The sequence below is a fragment of the Rhinatrema bivittatum genome, chromosome 4 (assembly GCF_901001135.1).
Source record: "Rhinatrema bivittatum chromosome 4, aRhiBiv1.1, whole genome shotgun sequence".
Classification (NCBI taxonomy): domain Eukaryota; kingdom Metazoa; phylum Chordata; class Amphibia; order Gymnophiona; family Rhinatrematidae; genus Rhinatrema; species Rhinatrema bivittatum.
The window spans coordinates 252658991-252675075 of NC_042618.1; the positions used below are offsets into that span (position 1 = coordinate 252658991).

The following is a 16085-nucleotide window of genomic DNA, read 5'->3' on the forward strand; positions in this document are numbered from 1 at the left end:
TTTCTAACTGTACCCCATTACCACTCCAGATGAAAAATAAATCATCGATATAGCGTTTCCAACATACTATATGTCGAAATGAATCAGATTTATAGACCCATTTACTTTCAAAATTTGCCACGTATAACCCCGCTACACTGGGAGCCATCGGCGACCCCATGGGGATACCTTGAGTCTGTAAAAAATAATCCGCCTGAAAACTAAAACAATTCTGGGTTAAAGCAACTTCTGCGATAGTCATCAAAAAATGTATTTTCCTTTGCGGTATATCAAGCTTCACTAACTCCCCTTCAATTACTTGTAAAGCTTCCCTTTGGGGTATACTGGTGTATAACGAGGATATATCCGCAGTAAGTAAAATCCAATTTGATTGTATATCCGGCAGACTTGTCAACTGATTAATAAAATCAGTGGAATCTTTAACATATGAAGGTACACACTGTACCAGAGGTTTCAAATAATGATCAATCATCTGCGCAAGGGGCTCCAAAACAGTCCCTATTCCCGCCACAATCGGTCGCCCGGGCGGGTTTATCAATGTTTTATGGATCTTTGGTAAAATGTACAGATGGGCCGTAGTAGGAAATGATACCTGCAAAAAGCGATGTTCTTTATTGGTGATAATTTTTTCCTTATTCGCCTTTTCTAAAATTTCCATAACTTGCTGATGCTAGTCATGAGTCCCATCAACACACTGATTCTCATTTTTTAGAGCAGCGGGCCCGAGGAAACAGGGGAACACGGGGGTCCAGGTTTCAAAAAAACAGACCGTACAGTGCCAACTACAATCTGCGTCGATAGACCATGGCACAGGTGTTATGAGTGATACCTCTGTGTTTAATTTGTCTGATAAAGTTTTGACTAAACCTATGTTAGAGGTGTTAAATAAAGGTTTCTCATTTAGTCCTGCCTGTCGATATGATTCGTTTGTGACCCGGGTTGAACTCCAAAAATTTTTTAGACGCCTTCATATTAAGGAGTTTTTTAAGGATGAGGCAAGATTAAGCAATAGAGATGGGCTTTACAAACCTTCAAAATGGATTCCACCTATTCCCCCTAGCCACTTGCTTCAAACTTTTCAAAGTTTGGTACTTCGAGATTTAGATCAAATGGAAGGCCAGAGAGATTTTATTAAATATAATCTCTCGAAGGAACAATGGCAAGCTATGAAAATTTTGCGGGAAGATAGTTCTATACGGATAATGGCTGCGGATAAGGGGGGTGCTGTCGTAGTCATGAATCAGAGGGATTATGAAAATGAAGTGCATCGTCAATTATCTGACAGACAGGCATATAGAAAATTGGATGAAAATCCTACGCCTGTGTTGCATCAGCAAGTTATGGAAATTTTAGAAAAGGCGAATAAGGAAAAAATTATCACCAATAAAGAACATCGCTTTTTGCAGGTATCATTTCCTACTACGGCCCATCTGTACATTTTACCAAAGATCCATAAAACATTGATAAACCCGCCCGGGCGACCGATTGTGGCGGGAATAGGGACTGTTTTGGAGCCCCTTGCGCAGATGATTGATCATTATTTGAAACCTCTGGTACAGTGTGTACCTTCATATGTTAAAGATTCCACTGATTTTATTAATCAGTTGACAAGTCTGCCGGATATACAATCAAATTGGATTTTACTTACTGCGGATATATCCTCGTTATACACCAGTATACCCCAAAGGGAAGCTTTACAAGTAATTGAAGGGGAGTTAGTGAAGCTTGATATACCGCAAAGGAAAATACATTTTTTGATGACTATCGCAGAAGTTGCTTTAACCCAGAATTGTTTTAGTTTTCAGGCGGATTATTTTTTACAGACTCAAGGTATCCCCATGGGGTCGCCGATGGCTCCCAGTGTAGCGGGGTTATACGTGGCAAATTTTGAAAGTAAATGGGTCTATAAATCTGATTCATTTCGACATATAGTATGTTGGAAACGCTATAATCGATGATTTATTTTTCATCTGGAGTGGTAATGGGGTACAGTTAGAAATATTTTTGAATTTATTGAACTCTTGGGATCAACATTTAAAATTCACTGTGGTTAAACATAAACATTCTGTGACGTTTTTGGACATGCAGGTTTTTGTTCATGGAAAGAAGTTGGACACTACGGTGTACAGGAAAAGTACGGATAGAAACACACTTTTACATTACCGTAGTTTTCATCCGAAACAATTGAAGGATAACATCCCTATAAGTCAATTCTTACGATATCGCCGTTTATGTACTTCCACTGCCGAGTTTAAAATTCAGGCAGCTCAGTTACAGGATAGATTTATAGCTAGAGGGTATTCTAAGTCTGTTATAAAAAAAGCCTACAAACGTGCATTATATTCAAACAGGGACAATTTGTTGATTTATAATCCAAAAGAGACTTTAAACCGGATGATTTGTACCATTCCATTTTCCATGAAGAGTACTCAGATAAAAGATATAGTGTTAAGCCATTGGCACATCCTGTCAACTATTCCTTGTTTCATGGAGAATCCTGTATTCGCCATGAAAAAACGTCAAACTTTGCACGATAAACTTAAGGGGGGTAAGATATTAGGTGATTCGGGTTTGATATATGGACAAGTGCCTTGTGGGTCGTGTTCGGTTTGTCCTTTGACGCTGCGGTGTCAAATGTTTTGTCATTCTCATTTGAAATTTCCCTATAAAATTCCAAGGCTGTTTGATTGCAATACTAGTGGAGTGGTATACGCTATCATTTGTCCGTGTAATTTAATCTACATAGGACAAACGACGCGCTCCATTCGTTGTCGTATTGTTGAGCATCGGAGCCGTATTAAGGCATCGCGGGAACATGCTCCTTTAGTAAGTCATTGGATTGAGAGAAGCCACACTGTGGAAGATATTCGTTTTTTTGTGATCAAGCAAGTAACCCTTCAACATGGGGGAGATTTATCCCTCATGTTAAGAAAGATTGAACAACAATTTATCTTTAGTTGGCAGACTGTGATCCCGTTAGGACTTAATGGTCCAATAGAATGGAATGCATTTTATTAAGAGGTGGGTAGTTGAATAGTTCCAGCAAGGTCTATTGGGTTCTGATTAGGATAAAAGTGGACTGGGGTGGTTTGTTATTTGCACATTATGTTGAGGCTGTGATCAGATAATTGGCAAGTGCGTCCAATTATCTGTGTTCGCTTCATATAAAGTTGTTTGAATCAGCATTATTTTCATTCATCAGTGAGTGACGACGTGGCACGTCACCCTCCGGTCTGAACGTGAGTATTGGAAGGTTTCCTGTGCATTGCAGTAGTTGGTGGTGAATGGTAAGCAAGTTCTTTAGGTATAAGAAACAATTTGTGGGTTATATCGTTGCAGGATATGTTCTTTGAGAGCACGGGTTGGTGTGTCTTATAAGATTCATGAAAAGGATTGAAGTCAGTATCAGTTTGTAACAATTAGCGGGAACACCGCGTGATATGCTGTGAAACAAGGAAGTGTTTGGATTGATGGCCCTAGAGGTATCGAAAACATTGTGAAGGATGGCGTTTATAAGAACTTAATGAAGTAAAACACTTGGATATTTATAACTCAAGGTAGGTGTGGTCGTGATATATATTTGACCTGAGTTTGTCAGGTGGTTCAGTATAGGCTAAGAGGAAAAAGAAGAAAAAATTGTGTTTTCATTGTTTTGATTGTAACGGGCATGGTTAAAGGATAGGGTTAAAAAGGGAATTAGGAGATAATTTTGAAGTTCGGTGATGGTGAATTGGGCAGGGTTTTAATGGTTAAAGTTTGGAGTTGAAAAATTGAAGAGATATTTTCATTGGTTATGGGTGAAAAAGGTTTTTTAGATTAAGTTGGAGGTTAATCCCTGTTATATTGGTTTATTGCAGCGCGTCTGCATATGCAATATATGTGAATTACATTGGTCCCTGAGGAAGCCCCTCATGTGAGGAGTGAAACGAAGAGATCTTGTGATCTACTTTTGTCGGACATCAGGAATTATACATCTTAGTTTAAGAAACTTATGGCAATAGATAAGATTTACATTGTTGATTGTTTGTAAAGAAAATACATATGTGTAATATATTCGTGGCAAGAGACTACATTTTGTATGTGATATCTCAATGAACATATTTTTTAATGTGTTGGTATGAATGTGTGAGTGTGCTAGCTTAGTTTTTATTGTCTACATAGGTTGTGGGTGAATTTAAATAAATTTTGTATGTTTACTATATATAATTTGGCTCTCTAAATTTGTGTAATTTTACCTCAATTATTCCCAGCAGTCACTCCTTCAATCTTCCCCCTCATCATTCCCAGCAGTCACTCCTTCAATCCTGCCCCTCAATTATTCCCAGCAGTCACTCCTTCAATCCTGCTCCTCAATCATTCCCAGCAGTCACTCCTTCAATCTTCCCCCTCATCATTCCCAGCAGTCACTCCTTCAATCCTGCTCCTCAATCATTCCCAGCAGTCACTCCTTCAATCCTCCCCCTCAATCATTCCCAGCAGTCATTCCCTCAATCCTGCCCCTCTTTGTTCCCAGCAGTCATTCCCTCAATCCTCCCTCTCATCATTCCCAGTCACTCCTTCAATCCTCCCCATCTTTCCCAGCAGTCACTCTCTCATCCCCTCTGGCCCCCACCCAATTATTTTTAGCTTTTGTTCTCATTGGCTCATGCCATTGTGCACTAATATTCACATTACAGGGTCACATTAGGTCTTCAGAGAGCAGCATGTGGCTCAGGAGATTCATCCCTGTCAAGGTATGCATGAGGGAGCGGCGGCAAAAAAAGTAGGTTAGCAAAAGTTCCAGGCCGAACGACAGACGGGATAACCAATGTGGTGCACTTGAATAGCTAAGTAATATCTCAAAGCATGCCTGCATTCATGCATGAAAGATGGTACTTTTCAAAAAGTCATGTCAACTCACCTTCTAAGAATGAAGCCTGCTTATAAACGCACAGTTATATAGTTCACAATGATCTACTTTGGTAAAATGATAGGCTTAAATACTGACAATGACATTCTCAAAAGGTGAAATATTGGAAAATATGTCATCTATGATTATTTGAATCTTACCTCCACAGCAAATAAGAGCAGCCACGAAAAGCGATATATCACTATCATCTAGTTCCAGTGCATTGAATTTCATTGCAAACTCAAATTTCGGCTCCATCATGTCACCAACTGGCTTCCTTAGACCTTTCAGGAACTCCCGAGTTATAAAACCGTTTCCATAGGCTACCAACATCCCATCTTTGTTCATTAAAGAAGCTAGCATAGCAAACATGGCTTCATAAACTCCATATTTTAACAAGGTCACCTGATCATTCAAGTCTAAGTTTACAAAGCCAGGGATGGACTTGGCAAATTCAGTCAGTTCTGTTACAGTCTCTACTGAAGTACACTGACAACAATGGAAGATCCGAACTTCTGCTTTCTTGTTCTGTATTCCATTGGCTACCAGTTTTGCCACTAATGTCTTCTCTGCCATACACAGCGTTTCCATGTCATGTATAACAAATGGCTGGAATGAAAGAACATGATTAATGTCTTTGAAAAGAGAGTTTAAATTCCTTGCTTCTCCAAACAGTCTCATCTGAATTAAAAAAACCCCAAAAAAACCCTGCATATGACCTCAAAAGCACATGCACTGCAAAATTGTTATAGCTAGGGCAATAAAAAGGTATCACGACCTAGAGAAATCATGTCATATGCTTAAAGAAATAGTCCCATCTTTCTAATCCAGTCCTTTTTCCTGGTCACAAAGCAAGGGCTGTCTTATGGATTAGCAGGAGGGTGAAAGTCTGATCATTTATTCCAAGACCACCTCCTCTAACAGTGTTTCTGAAGCCTTTCCAGGAGTACCCCATAGACCATCTGATTTTCAGAATATCCTCAATGATTATGCATGAGATAATGCATGATTATGCATGAAATAAAAGTTAAAATTAATTGTCTTTCTTCTCCTGCCATAACTGCTGTAAATAAGCATATATATATGCTCCTCATAACTTGCCATAACTACCGTAAATAAGCCTCCATATATATACTCCATACAATCCATATTTCCTTCATTATCCGCTGTAACTTTGTGACAATGTTTATCCCTCATTTATTGCCTCTCATGTAAATAATGTTATGTTCCTTTTAATTTCTCAGCTACTATCTTCTTCCTCCTTTACTTCCCCCCTCTTCCCCCCCTTTTTTCTCAAACCTGCTCCATCTCCCACTCCCTTGTTTTTTGTAATTTCCTCCTTTCGCAAGTTTATTGTAAACCGGCGTGATGTGCTCGCACGAACACCGGTATATTAAAAAGCTGTTAAATAAATAAATAAAAAATATTCGCATATAATGGAAGTGGTACATGAAAATATTTCTCATGCATATTCATTGCGGATATCCTGACAACCAGACCTGTTTGTTGCACTCAAGGATCGGAGTTGCCTATCTTTGGGCTAGAAGGTACTTCAGGAGCAGCTTTGGAAGTGCGGTCCTAGAAAACAAATCCTTATCCCTGGATTTCTTTTGACATACTGAAAGTGTCCTCTTGAAGAATCAATGTGAAACATTCTGCATTTCAAGTGGCAAGGTCACTTCTTTATGGGAAGATTTATTTTGCCTTTCATAATAAAAATGAAGGAAGAGGTTTGGCAGCATTCAATATCTTCAATATTTCTATTTTGCATTTTCAAAAAGTTCTAAAATTCTGCATATTTTTTTTTAAAGATTCATTATTTTGGAAAATAACCTGTACAATTTATTTTCTGTTTAATAAAAGGGAAAATACAGGGATACTAGGCAATTTTCTCTTTTAAATAATTAGAGCTCTCAAAACTACAGTGTCTCCAGTCTCCAGTGACTGAATCAATAGAATTGCACTTTGTATGTTTACACTGTACATTTATTAACTAGGTAATATCAGTAACAAGTACTCCTGTACTCCATTATTCTTCTGAAAACATCAAATTAAGATGCAAATTCTTTTTGTTTAGAATGTATTTAGGAATTATTTGAAATTCAATAACATAAGAAGTTGCCATTCTGGGTCAGACAGAGGGTCTATCAAGCCCAGCATCCTGTTTCCAACAGTAGCCAATCCAGGATACAAGTACCTGGCAGTACTCAAACATTAATGAGAGCCTATGCTACTAATGCTAGTATTAACCAGTGGCTATTTCCAAAGTCAACTTGACTAATAGCAGTTTATGGGCTTCTCCTCCAGGAACTTGACCAAAACTTTTTTAAAACCAGATAAGATAGCTGCCTTAACCACATCCTCTGGCAATGAATTCCAGAACTTAATTATGCATTGAGTGAAAAAATGATCTTCGATTTGTTTTAAATGTGCTACTTGTTTACCTCATGGCATGCCCTCTAGTCTTTGTATTATCTGAAAGAGTAAATAACCGATTTACACTAACTCATTCTAATCCTCTCATGATTTTATAGATCTCCATCATATCCCACCTCAGCAAGCTGAACAGTCCTAACCTCTTCAGACTTTCCTCATAAGGGAGCCATTCCATCCCATTTATCATTTTGGTAGCCCTTCTCTGTACCTTTTCCAGTGCATCCATATCTTTTTTGAGATGCGACAACCAGAACTGAACACAGTACTCAAGGTACAGTCTCACCCCTGAGTGATACAGAGGCATTATGACTTCTCCATTTCATTCACCATGCCCTTCCTAATAATTCTTAACAATTTGTTTGCTTTTTTAACCACTGCAGCACACTGAGACGATGATTTCAATGTATCATCCACTATGATGTCTAGATCTTTTTCCTGGGTGGTAACTTCTAACATGAAACCTAACATCATATAACTACAGCAAGGGTTATTTTTCCCTATATGCATCATTTTGCATTTGTCCACATTAAATGTCATCTGCCATTTGGACTCCCAATCTTCCGGTCTCACAAGGTCTTCCTGCAATTTATCACTATCTGCCGGTGATTTTACTAATCTAAATAATTTTGTGTCATTTGCAAATTTGATTACCTCACTCATTGTTCCCCTTTCCAGATCATTTATAAGTATATAAAAAAAGCACCGGGCTAAGTACAGAATCCTGAGGCACTCCACTGTTTACCTCTCTCCACTGAGAAAACTGACCATTTAATCCTGCTCTGTTTCCTGTCTTTTAACCAGTTTGCAATCCACAAAACTACATTGCCTCCTATCCCATGACCTTTTAACTTTCTTAGAAGCCTCTCATGGGGAACTTTGTCAAACGCCTTCTGAAAATCCAAATACATATCTACTGGCTCACAGTTATCCACATGACTATTAATCCTTTAAAAAAACAATAGTAGCAGATTTGTGAGGAAAGACTTCCCTTGGGTAAATCCATACTGGCTGTGTCCCATTAAATCATGTCTATCTATATGTTCTGTGATTTTTTTTTTTTTTTAGAATAGTTTCCACAATTTTTCCTGGCACTGAAGTCAGGCTCATTGGTCTATAGTTTCCTGAATCACCCCGGAGCCTTTTTTAAATATCAGAGTTATATTGGCCAGGTACAATGGATGATTTTAATGATAGGTTACAAATTACTGAAAATTCATTTTTGAGTTCTTTCAGAACCATCTGGTCTGGGCAATTTATTACTCTTCAGTTTGTCAATCTAGCCTATTACATCTTTCAGGTTCACCATAATTTGATTCAATTCATCTGAATCATCCCCCTTGAAAACAATCTGTGGAATGGTTCTCTCTCCAACATCTTCATTAGTAAAATATTAAAGCAAAGAATTAATTTATTTTTTCCGCGATGGCCTTATCTTCCCTAAGTGCCTCTTTAACCCCTCGATCATCTAACGGTCCAAACAACTCCCTTGCAGGCTTCCTGCTTTGGATACATTTTAAAAAGTTTTTATTATGAGGTTTTGGCTCTACGGTCAAATTCTTTTCAAATTGTCTCTTAGCCTGTCTTATCGATGTTTTTAATGTTTAACTTGCCAATACTTATACTTTTTCCTATTTTCTTCAGATGGATCCTTCTTCCAATTTTGGGAAGACGTTTTTTGGCTAAAATAGCCTCTTCACCTCACCTTTTAACCAAGCCAGCAAGCGTTTGGCTTTCCTTCCACCTTTCTTAACGTGTGGAATACATCTGGACTGCGCTTCTAAGATGGCATTTTTAAATAATGTCCACGCCTGTTGCATACTTTTAACCTTTGTAGCTGCACCTTTGAATATTCTCTATCTGCTTCAAATTGTTTGGCAATGCAAATCATCTTTACAGTTCTACATCTGGAGGAGGTCAGGTCATCACCTGCTTTTATGACTTGCATGGAGCCTCCTTGGGGTAACCTGCAGAGAGCAGTGAATACAACCCTAAGCACCTTGCAGGGAAGACATGGTCTTTATCTGGTGACATTTACTATGTTCTCATGTAATATCTGAGCAATTTATTTATTTTATTTGATTTATATTCCACCTTTTAGCCACTTCAAACTGGATTACATTCAAGTACTGCAAGTATTTCTATAAGGATAAATATCAGCAGCATGTAGGCTGATCTACTGGGTCTGTTCCACTTACTCTACTTACTCTAAGGGGCAATGACATTTTCAAACTCTAAACACTAGAAAAAAAGCTTCACATGTAGATTAACAATTGAAGTCTTGTAACAGATTTGGCTTGAACACCTGACTGCTAAGAACAGGGGTGGGCAGCTTCGGCAGTAATGTGCCGGTCTTATTCACATTTGATGAATTTAGTAGTATTGTATACTAGAACCTGACAATTAAAAACCCACATAGCAGCACCTGCCTGAGAACCATAATGGGGTGAAACCCTTTCAAATACTCATGTCTCCATAATAAAACAGCAGAAATTTAAAACAAAAAAAGGAAAATGGGGTATATTAATGTTTTTGCCCACCAAGACACTGATGACAGATTCTAGAGGTGATTATAAATAAAATTTATTAGAAAACTTAAAATAAAAGCTAAACACATTCCTTTAATTAAAGAAGTGGTTCAAAATGATTATGAAGAATATTTAATTCAATGGTCCTCACTAATGCAATAATAGATTTCCAGAGTAAATGGAATTTTGGGGTTAAGTGTTCAGATATTTTACTTACATCTATATTTTGTGTGTTTATATAGACTCTAGAGCAAGAGGTCATGTATAAGGCTCTTTTGAGGTACAGCTCTGTGTGTGTGGGGGGGGGGGGGGAACGGGTTGGGGTAAACTGCTACAAAATTTATGATGTTTGCAGTAAATACATTTTAATAAGAGCAAGTTTGCTCACCGTAAACGGTGTTTTCTGTAGATAGCAGATGAATTAGCCATGCTGTCTGGGACGTCCTCCGTGCCAGTAGGTGGCAAAGCTCTCAAAGCTAAACTGATTTTTGCCAATGAGGTGCGCCTGCCTGCACAATCCCACGTCGCCCCGAGTCTCCTCAGTCCGTATCAAAGCAAGACAAGATGCAAAGGTGGAAAAACTGTCCGGGGAGGTGGGACAGTCAGTATGGCTAATTCATCTGCTATCTACAGAAAACACCGTTTATGGTAAGCAAACTTGCTCTTTTCCCATAGAGAGCGCAGCATGAATTAGCCAAGCTGTCTGGGAGTCCCCAGCTAAGTATTGAGTGCATATAGGTCATATCATAGTGTTCATGATAAAAACGAGATAAAAATGCACTCAAGACGTAAACAGGTGGACAGTTTGTATGATTTGCTGTCGCCGTGGGCGAGACGTGTGCTCCCCGAGGGTTGTGGTTCACCTGTGTGCGTCATCCGCTGTCTGCCTGTCTAAGCAGTAGCAGGAGGTGAACAGATGTAGCGAGGACCATTGGGCTATGTTGCAATAGTCAGGATAGTCCATGCATGGAGATGATCTAGTGAAAAAGCCACAGCAGGGACTCGGTGTGCTTTAGGGGTGGTGGGCAGGGTCTCTGTACCCTGACAGCAGAAAGAATGTAGCTCAAGATCCAGGAGAAGACCATGCCCATGAAGACAGGGAGTCTAGGGCCTTCGAGTTAAAGGAGACAAAAAACTGCAAGGCTTTGCAGTCGGAAGGAGTGTGACAGTGCTCAGAATCGTGTGCTCGGTTAATTTAGCATGTGGAGTCTAAACTCGCCTTGGTAGGCCTGATGTTTTGGGGAAAAACTGGAGGGCGATGGTTTGGCTGATTTGGAAGCTGAAAACTCTGATGGGAGGAAGGTGGAATGCCTATGTACTGTAAACCTTCCACGTTGAGAACTGTAGGTAGGGCGGTTGGTATAATAGGGCTTGTAGCTCGTTGATGCGCTTGGGGAAGGTGATTGCAACCGAAACGGCATTTTCAGGAGGGGTACCTGAGATGACAAGTGTCTAGAGGTTCTTAGGGTGGGAGTATGCCTCTGACCCAGCACCCTATGTATATGCCATGGAACTATGGGCTTTCGGCCTGGGACCGGAGATGTAGGCGAGTGGGAGATAAGCAATTGGCTCCAAAATGGAGAATGGTAGGGCTATGGCCCTGAGGTGTACTCTAACCGAAGGTGTTCAGATGGCTCCCGCAAAAGGGATGGAGAAAAGCCAGAAAACATTCCGGCGGGCAGAGAGTGGGTCTGCACTATTAGCTGAGCAGTGGGAGGTACAGCACATCTCGTTCCACCGGTGGTTGATGTTAGTAGAGGTTGATTTGGAATGAGATCTGAAGAACCACAAGATGAGGAGAAATATCCCAGAGTTGGGATATGAGCCATGCAACTATCATACAGTGATGCGGGTGGACTAGGGAAGCACCGCTTGGGTGAGGAGGCGTGGGTTGCTCCTCAGAGGGATTGGTTGTTCCACCGATATCCGAATTAGGACTGCCGGCTCGAAACTAGAGTGACGAGAATGAGGCTTGCGCTGTCTGCGGGGAAGGCAGGTTATGGGAGGGTGTAGGCTGCCTTCCAGTTTATGAGGAATGCCCTCTGTGGAAGTCGGCGGGCAGTGGGGTACAGCCAGGAAAAAAGGTAGAGTATTCTGTACTGTCCAGTTGCGAAGAGGTCGAGATGGTGGAGACCCCTTAGTGCGAAGTGTTTTGATTTGTCACTTCCTGAAGTTCACAGTCGAAGTTATGAAATAATCTGCGAAGCTTGTATGCTTTGGAGTTGATAATTTCAGGTAGGTAAGTAGGATGTAGGTAGATGGATCTGCTTTCTACCCTTTCAAGGATTCCTGAAGCTGTTCTGCAGGGGACTAGGAACCTTGTTTGGTCCTTCTTTGGTGATGTAGAACAGGGGAACCTGGTTGTCCGGGACAGGAGTCTGTACGCGGAGTGTTTGCCCGAATGTTCGAAGAGTGCATCAGGGGCCCGAAGTTTTGGGCGATTCACGTGTCGCACCTGTTTCCCAGTGGACGGCAGCCCCTGAACGTCTGGTAAAAGCGTAGTATGTGCGACAAAGCGGTCGGAGAGGCAAGCCTGCAGGCAGCGCCGATGCAGCCAGCCAGCACTCCCAATGTATGTGCATGCTGGAAGTGAATGTGACAGGAGTGGAGAAAGGATGGAAGAACTGACACTGTTGGGAACTGAGGCCCCAGTGCAAAGATGCACATGCAGTGGCATGTGAGGGATGAAATAGATTGAAGCTGTACCGTGATTGAATGACAAGGGGCTGTCGGGCTCAGGGCAGTGGTCGCCGCCTGGATGCGACTAGCACATGTTGTTTGGGCAGGCACCCGGGCTTCAGAAGGAAGGCCCTGTCCTTAATAGGGTCGCATGGAGCCCGATGAACTGCAAGGCCTGAATGATTCATAGATAGGATTTCATGTAGGCAATGAGCACTCGTAGATTGACCAGGTAAGAAAAAAAGGGAGATTGGATCGCAGGGTGGATTGGTTAGTGTCCACCTGCAGATATTCGGCAAGGTAGAAAAAGTACTGGATCCTATCACAGTACCTTTAAGGAGGTACCCTATTCCTTCCAGAGTCCATGTTGAGCTCATACTCTCTTGGGCTGAAGCGTTCATAACTGTCCACTCTATACAGCTCTCCATGTTCCTTCCTTTTCCCACACAATGTGGATCCAGAGGCCTTGGTGAAAAACCTCTGGGGGAGAGAATCTTTCCTTGATAGGTATCTGCTGAGAAGAGAAGGATTAGGATGGCCGGAGGCTATTCTACTTCTTGGGAAGGAAGTAGTACTGGGAGAAAACCCCGGTGAAGGTGTGAGGGCAGAAGCCCGCAATGCGGATTGCGGTAGCACAAGGCGGAACAGGTGCGGGGGGAAAAAGGGAAGAGAAGAGAAGGTGAGGGAGTGCCTTTCTTGTACTATGCGCAGAGCAAAGCTCGGCTGTATTGTGCTCCCAGGATAGAATGATGTGGGAGAGCCTACCTCCCACCATAGGTGGTGGGCACATGGACCCCCAACACCCTGAGAGGCCGTCGAGGCTCGCGAGGGGTGGAAGACCAACTTGTCAGAATGACGGAGGCCGGCAAGATTGATATGGCCCATAAGGACAATGCGGGGAGACAGGTCATCTGGGATAGGGTTCTGATAAAGAGCTGTAAAAGGGGCAGTCAGAGACATGACCTCCATTCTCTGCCTGTGCGACTGTCTCCCCCAGCCCATTCTCAATAAAACTGTTGGGAGGACTAGGGTGGCTCGCCTATTTCTTGTGAACACCATCACAACGGCACTCGTCCATAAGGAAGCCAAATGGCGAGCTGCACTGGCTTCTGTGGTGGATTCCGCCGAAGTGTCGAAGTCATCATAGGCAGAACGAAAGAGGCATTGTAAACATTCCTCCATGTTATGGAATGCTTGTGGGGTCGAGCGTCCCGGGATGGAGGTTTTAGAGACTGGAGACACTCTTGAAAAAATTATGCATTGTATGCAGCATTTGGAGTGGAACGCATCTGTATCAAAGGCGTAAGATATATACAGTTCTTGCTGAGGGGAATGTATGTGTATGAAGCCTAGACCTTCGTTTTTTTTTTCCCTCTCTTCATCACAGATTACATCACGACCGAGGCCGGAGGAATTTTGACCATGGAGGAAAAGATCTCCGTAGACGGAATGTGAGATCCATCCGATGGGAGTTGGCGGTCCCGAAAAAAGGAGGATTCCTCAGTCTTTGTCCCCTCAGCGCGAAGGACTGTAGGTGAAGCAAGGTTGCAGGCCCTGCAGAAATGCTGAAACTTCGAAGTAACCCCAACCTCTGATGCCTGGGTCACGGATCCTCCGAGTGCCCATCTCACGGCTCTGTCCCCCGTTCTTTAGGAATTCAATGAGACACATTCTCCGGTAGAGAGACCGGTCCAGACAGCAGCCCAGCAGGGACTGAGGGGTACCCTGTGGAAGAGCCCGATGGACAGGACGTCGGGAGGAGTCTCCTGCAGGAGGAGACGGCGGGGAAGGCTGGCCAGTTGTTGAAAGCGTTGACGTAGGGCGCCCAAGCTCCGTTGAGTGGGTTTGGATGTCATCGCTCCAGAATCAGTAGAAAATCTGGAAGCCATTTGGCAATTTGAAACTCAGCGTGCGGGACCCCTCTGGGCAGAGGAAGCGCCTCTAGTGTAGCACTGCTCGCAGCATGTGGTTCTCCGGACCTCCAGGAACAGGATGTTCACCGGAGGCCGTGAGCACTCTCCCTGGAAGGCTCTTGGGAGGTGCGAACTCCAACGGTGCCTCACTCAAGTTGACCACCAGAAGGAAGAAGGGACCACGGGGCACTCATGCTTCAATAGATGTTCTCTGGGCGGTTGGGACACACCGCGTGTAGTGTGCATCAGGGCTGGCCATGTCTAGTTTCGGCGCGGTAACCCTGTTCGCAGTGGTATCGCGTCGAGGGGCCGACCCACAGATGGTGGTGCGTCGGTGCTCTGGCCCACACTTTGGTTGTGCTGGCAGATGCGTCGGCTAGCTGGCAAACGCACACGTGTCAGTGCGACCAGCAGGCTCAGTGTGTCTGTGCGCTGACCTATGCATCGGCACGCTGGCTGGTGCGGCCGTGCGTGGGCACACCGAGCAACGCTGTCTTGCATCAGTAGTGCATTGGCATGTCGAATGTGCCGTGCGGTCGACATAAAGACCCGCTGCTGAGTGCATCATTGCCGTGGAAGATCACCTCAGTGCCGGCCCGGATGAACCAGGAGGTCACTGAGTAGGCTCGACCCCGGAAGGGTCCCGTGGGTGGATGGGGGACGGCCCGTAGAGACTCTAGGTGAGTCCTCTGAAAGGGCCAACGTTGTTCCTCCTTGTGATGCAGGCCATCCCGTTGCCACTGGTTCAGGAGGAGGGGGGTGCTTCTGCAGTACTGGCCGGGCTAACCAGATCGGGGCCCAGGCAGGGGGAACACCGGTCTTTTTCGTCCTTGGTTCATGTTCCTTGTCACTCTGACAACTTGAAGCCGGCGGACTTGGTGTGGTTTTTTTTCTTTTTTTTTTGTCAGAAAAACTTCTGTGAAGAGAGTGAGAGAGAACGCCACGTGCACTTAGTCGTGCGGAAAAAAACGGACTGAGGAGACTTGGGGCTGCGCGGGATGGTGCAGGCAGGCGCACCTAGTTGGCAAAAATCAGTTTAGCTTTAAGAGCTCCGCCACCTAGTGGCACGGAGGATGTCCCAGACAGCATGGCTAATTCATGCTGCTTATCTACAGGAAAAACCATAAACCAGAAAGTACTTCAGAAAGTGTGGTGAAATGATGGAATGGCATATACACAGAGGATTCCTAGTGGCAATGAGGTGAAGGGTCAGCTAGAGATGGCTGGGGGTCAATGGACTTGCACTGGCAGTGTAACTGGGTGGACTATATGGGCCTAAATGGTCCTTATCTACTGTCATATTCCATGACACTGTAGGAGAGGAAATTACAGTATTGCACACATCCTACCCTTCGCTTACTAAAAAGCAGATGAAAGGTGAAAAGGACAAAACCAGAGGATGGAAGCACAACTTAGTGATACTGCAGGCCATGGGGGTAGCCAGGTTGCTACCAGTGGGCTACAATTCCCCAGAAAACCACTGGGTCGCTGCCAATATTTGGTGGTGGCCGGGTATTAAGAGGCATTGGGGAGGGGATCTTGTATGTCCATTTAACCAGGAGGGTAGAGAAGCATTGGAGAGTGGTAGTTACAACTCTAATGATCCCTCCAAGAAGGCTGGGGTAACCTAGAGTGACCAAGGTT

At 43.2% G+C, this 16085-nt stretch overlaps 1 protein-coding gene across 8 annotated transcripts in view; it reads right to left on the reverse strand.

Moving 5' to 3' along the window:
* Window positions 1–16085, reverse strand: part of PPARA (peroxisome proliferator activated receptor alpha) — a 159824-nt gene that overhangs the window by 32427 nt on the left and 111312 nt on the right. For all 8 annotated transcript variants that reach the window (XR_003856442.1, XR_003856444.1, XR_003856443.1 and 5 more), the window contains one exon: window positions 5050–5497. Coding sequence is in view for 5 of the 8 variants with exons in the window: in XM_029600047.1 (XP_029455907.1) it covers window positions 5050–5497 (448 nt within the window). In the remaining 3 variants the exon portion in view is untranslated. The remainder of the gene's footprint in view (window positions 1–5049; window positions 5498–16085) is intronic.